The 2,092-nt window shown below is 41.1% G+C and overlaps 1 protein-coding gene across 1 annotated transcript; it reads left to right on the top strand.

The window, feature by feature from the left end:
- Nucleotides 1-1,271: 1,271 nt before the first annotated feature.
- LOC119528626 (cytochrome c oxidase subunit NDUFA4-like) lies at nt 1,272-1,517 on the top strand. Its single transcript, XM_037828943.1, has one exon. The coding sequence runs from the start codon at nt 1,272-1,274 to the stop codon at nt 1,515-1,517; it is 246 nt and encodes an 81-aa protein (XP_037684871.1).
- Nucleotides 1,518-2,092: the final 575 nt, after the last annotated feature.

Here is a 2,092-nt window from a genome sequence, read left to right as displayed (position 1 = left end):
TGAGTCCAGGTCAGTTGGCACAGTGGGGGTTAGGAGTATTCCTGGAAGCCATTCTTACCCCAAGAGGCCTTGTAATAACCTAACTAAACACAGAAGTGACTGCAAACCACACAAATATATGCCACTAAATGCAAACTTCATGGATCCTCAAGTCAACTTCTCCCTAGCCTAATACCAACCATGTCTACTGTCACTTATCACTACTCAATAATAAAAGAGTGATGGTGGGAAAGTCAGAGAGGAAAGACATAGTGATCTTTATTTTTTGCTAACATTTCACCACATACATTTCTTCTTATACAGTCTAAACTGTGAATGCCATGCAAATGGGTCCCTGTGAAATGCAGCAATTTAATTTTTCTCCAATCAAGCTAAGAAACAAACCAGTATGATCTCACTTCTATTAACTTTTCTTTTTTTGGCTTTTATAAAGGGGATTTATTAAGTTACAAATTTACAGTCAGAAGGCCATGAAAATGTCCAAATTAAGGCATTAACAAGAGGATAGCTTCACTGAAGAATGGCCGATGGAGTCCAGAAAACCTCTGTTAGCTGGGAAGGCATGTGGCTGGCGTCTGCTGACCTTTTGTCCTGGGGTTCTGGTTTCAAAATGGCTTTCTCCAAAATATCTCTGGGCTAGCATCTTCAAATGTCTCCAAGCATCTCTGAGTGTCAGCTCCCAAGCGTCCCTCCAAAAGTCTCTCTCAGCTGGTCTGGGGCAAACTCTGGTCTAGCACCTCAGAGCATCAGTGTCAGCTCTGAGCTTCTCTCCAAAACGTTCTATTAACTTTTGAAGGTTTACAGCAGTTAAAGTATTTTTGTTTCAATGTATGAAGGTTAAAAAAAGAACCATTTTTTTCCCATAAAATACAAGAGCAACCAATTTCACCATTGAGTAAAAGTAGAAACTGGGATTCTTTTTTAAATTAGTCCCAGTGGCATTTAGGAATTTAGTTGTAGGCTGCTGCACTGACATCAAGACATAGTGATCTTAATAAATCACAGTTAAAATATGTTTATTTTCCAAACTTTAGAAAAACTTATGACTATAGGAACACATTGTTAAGGTTGCCCAAGGGGCCTTGGAGTGAGCATGTGCAAGTGAGTGGTCCGTAGCCTCTACTGGATTCTTCTGGCTATGGGCCATGAGTGACCACAAGAAGATCCACTTAAAAACAAGTGCAGCTCAGGCTTGGTGCAGAGACTGCTAAATCCTGGGCCTCAAAACTTTTTTCGTCATTCCTGCTATACCCAAGGCCTCTGCCACAAACATGTTCTGCCAGATCCTTGGTCAGGCCAAGAAGCACCCAAGCTTGGTCCTCCTCTTTGTAGTTATTGCCAGAGGTCCTGAAGCAGCACTGCATGCCTTGCATCTGGCAGTGTTCAATCCAGATGTCAGTTGGGACAGAAAGAATAACCCAGAACTCTGGAACAAACTGGGTCCCAAGGAGCAATACAAGTTCTACCCAGTGAATGTGCGTTACAGCAAATTGAAGAAAGAAGGACCAGACTTCTAAATGAAATGTTTCCCTTTAGAGCTGCTTAGCATGAGGTTCTTCCAAAATCCATCCACACAATTTTCCATTTAACCTGGAAATATTTCTCCTCTAAATACACGAAACCCTGTTGGTGTGTCATGATTAAAAAATATCTGAAACTCAAAAAACAAATGCAATGCTCATACACAACTATCATTTTGAAGCCCTTTATGGTTTATAGAACCTACATATGTGCTATATTTGATCCTCAGAGCCCTGTAGACTGCCAAGGTAGCTACTGAACTTTGGGGATGTAAACTGATTAACTCCAGGTAAGCAAAACTTCCTGGACTCAAACCTGAGGTCCTCTGACTTCGGAATTCATGCTCTATCCACTGTGCCACTCCAGGAAAGAATCATACCAGAAATTTTTGCATGACACTTATTAACTGTTCAATAGATATTTGTGGAACAAATAAAAGAAAATAAATAGAACAGGAGCCAGTCAGTTTTTAAACAATCAAGGAAAGACAATCCTTCAGTGGGAAGGAAAATGGGGACAGAATCCCACGTTTGCAGCTGGGACAGTTGCTTTCCCTACATGGTGTCCCCCT

Source organism: Choloepus didactylus, chromosome 3 (genome assembly GCF_015220235.1).
Source record: "Choloepus didactylus isolate mChoDid1 chromosome 3, mChoDid1.pri, whole genome shotgun sequence".
NCBI lineage: Eukaryota > Metazoa > Chordata > Mammalia > Pilosa > Megalonychidae > Choloepus > Choloepus didactylus.
This window is presented reverse-complemented; position numbering and strand designations above follow the sequence as displayed.

Excerpts from the sequence above, each read along its gene's own strand:
- LOC119528626 (XM_037828943.1), top strand. The coding sequence starts at position 1,272 with ATGTTCTGCCAGATCCTTGGTCAGGCCAAGAAGCACCCAAGCTTGGTC.